General features: G+C 41.4%; 1 protein-coding gene across 1 annotated transcript in view; it reads right to left on the bottom strand.

Moving 5' to 3' along the window:
• LOC107686853 (myosin-7-like) overlaps window positions 1-2,587 on the bottom strand; it is a 14,189-nt gene that overhangs the window by 7,015 nt on the left and 4,587 nt on the right. Inside the window, exons 15-22 of the mRNA XM_016484010.1 lie at window positions 2,305-2,320; window positions 1,949-2,019; window positions 1,642-1,847; window positions 1,424-1,547; window positions 1,175-1,311; window positions 840-1,095; window positions 515-757; window positions 258-434 (exon numbers count right to left, since the gene is read on the bottom strand). Of these exons, the coding sequence (XP_016339496.1) occupies window positions 258-434; window positions 515-757; window positions 840-1,095; window positions 1,175-1,311; window positions 1,424-1,547; window positions 1,642-1,847; window positions 1,949-2,019; window positions 2,305-2,320 (1,230 nt within the window). The remainder of the gene's footprint in view (window positions 1-257; window positions 435-514; window positions 758-839; window positions 1,096-1,174; window positions 1,312-1,423; window positions 1,548-1,641; window positions 1,848-1,948; window positions 2,020-2,304; window positions 2,321-2,587) is intronic.

The following is a 2,587-nucleotide window of genomic DNA, read 5'->3' as shown; positions in this document are numbered from 1 at the left end:
ATGATCTCACCCCCTGGAAAACACACTTTTTAATCCTCTCTTCCAGTTGTTGTTTGTCATTTTCCAGGTCCATCACGCTCTCTTGGGTCAACTTTAAGTCTCCCTCAAGCTTCCTCTTTGCCCTCTCCAGATCCATACGAAGCTTCTTTTCCTGTTCCAGGGAACCCTCAAGCTGGAAGGACAATAACAGAGTATTTTATTTATCTTTTTTTCCCATCATGGTTCATTTACATCATAAATATCAACAAACCACTCACATCATCCACTTGTTGCTCCAGCTTGGCTTTGGCTTTGGTGAGAGTGTTGACTTTGTCTTCCTCACTCTGGAGGTCATCCAGCGTTTGCTGATGGGCCTCCTGCAGAGCTTTCTTCTCCTTGGTCAGCTTAGCAATGATTTCATCAAGTGCTGACATTTCCTCTGTGAGATTTTTAACCTAAGCAAAAGGGCATTAGATCAGAAAACACTCAAAGAATGTGTAATACGGAAAAAACTACAGGAGGTTTAACAGCTAACCTTGTTTTCAGTAGCATGTTTCTCTTTCTCCACTTTGGCCAGAGTGAGTTCAAGATCATCAATGTCCTTCTTGAGCTCAGAACATTCATCCTCCAGCTTTCGTTTCTTGGCAGTCAGCTCAGCATTCATTTCTTCTTCATCCTCCAGTCTCTCAGTCAGCTCTTTGACTTTGGCTTCAAACTGGATCTTGCTCTTGATCAGACCCTCACATCTCTCCTCAGCATCTGCAAGATTATCTTGCTCCTATCAGAGCAGGGGAAAACAATCATGAGCAATTTAGATTTTTTGACTTGTGAAAAGCAGTTGTATTTCCACATGGACTTACAGACTGCACAGAAAGCTGCAGGTCATTCTTCTCTTGGAGAAGAGAAACCATCTTTTCCTCAAGCTCCTTTCTGCGGGCTTCAGATTTGGCATAAGCCTCCTTCAACTTGGTGAATTCTTCCTTCATGTTGGCCATCTCTTTCTCAGTCTCAGCAGATTTCAGCAGAGGCTTGATCTTGAAGTAGAGCTTCATCCAGGGCCAATTCTTGACACCCATGAAGGCACGTACGTTCCACTGGATCACAAGCAAGGAATCTCTGCAATATAATGATGCACATGAATATCTTAAAACCACTTAATATTATTGATCTCAAATTTGAGAAACTGCTTACTAACCTGCGCTCAACAATCTTCTGGAACTCAATTCTTGAGAGAATACCGCGAGCTCTTGCTTGAATACCAGTAATGATGAGAGCAAGACGTTCATCTCTAAACTCTTCAAGTGTACCCAGAAGACCAGCCTTGAAGAATACCTTTACAAAATATAAATACATATTTATTTCATGTTTTTTTTCTCTCTTTTCTTCTGCATTATGTTAATTTTAATTGGATATTAAAAGATACATTTTGTTAGAATTGTAATACCTTAGTATGTCCTAACTTGTACTGGCTGTGGTCAATGTCCAGCGAGCCGAGCAGTTTCTCAGCCGCTTTCTTGTTGTCAATGAACTGTCCCTCAGGAATGGCAGATGGGTTCAAAATACGGTATCTGGCAAGAGGTACAAAAGTAACAAAGTTTTACCACCTGTGGATTAAAATTTTTATTTTAGTCTTGATTTTAGTGTCTCTTTTAGGTTTTTTACCTCTGCTTGAAATCTCCATACTGGATCCTGTTGGGGAATCCCTTTCTGCAGATTCTGATGCCCTCCAGCACACCGTTACAGCGCAGCTGGTGCATGACCAGAGGATTCTCCATCGCCCCAGGAGTCTTAGTCTCATTGGGGATGATGCAGCGCACAAAGTGAGGGTGAGTTGACCTCAAGTTGGTCATCAGCTTGTTCAGGTTCTCCTGTGATTGAAAAACAAACCATAACATTGTGTAAGGTACAGTATGCAATTTTGTACAATTTTGAACTTTTTGTTTTGATCATTTATTTTAATAATCCTTACCCTATGGAGGGCTGACACCGTCTGGAAAGACGATCCCTTCTTTTTGCCACCTCCTTTACCTCCCTTGGAATCTTGGGCTAAAACCAACCGGTGATGGAAGAGAAAATGTTTTAGCTTATGTCATTCTGGCACATTACAGTTCAAATACTGAATACTCTATACTGAAGATCAGTATACACCTGAGTCAGCCCCAGAATATCCAGCAAACAGGAATGACAACAGCTTCACAGTAGACTTTTGGAAGAGTCCGACCACAGTCTCATTGAGAGGATCCTTGTTCTTCACCAGCCAGTTAGAAATGTTGTAGTCAACAGTGCCAGCATAGTGAACCAGGGAAAAATGTGCCTCTGGTTTACCCTTGACAATCCTGGGCTTCTGGAAAGTAGGATTCTTACCCAAGTGGTTGTCATAGAGCTTAGCTTTGAATGTTGCATCACTGGCTTTAGGGAACATGCACTCCTCTTCAAGAATGGACATGATACCCATGGGCTATAGAGAAGGCAGGTTTATACATTAAAACAAACCTTATGTAACTTGAAGCAAAAATGGATATTAAATAAAGCTTAAAGATGAGATGTTCAGAAAAAAGGCTTTGTACACCCACCTTTTCAATGAGATCAATGCAAGCCTGCAAGTCAA

This window comes from Sinocyclocheilus anshuiensis, unplaced genomic scaffold, assembly GCF_001515605.1.
Source record: "Sinocyclocheilus anshuiensis isolate Anshui unplaced genomic scaffold, SAMN03320099.WGS_v1.1 scaffold601, whole genome shotgun sequence".
In the NCBI taxonomy this organism is placed as follows: domain Eukaryota; kingdom Metazoa; phylum Chordata; class Actinopteri; order Cypriniformes; family Cyprinidae; genus Sinocyclocheilus; species Sinocyclocheilus anshuiensis.
The sequence above is the reverse complement of the archived record's forward strand: the minus strand, read 5'-3'. Positions and strand labels throughout refer to the sequence as shown.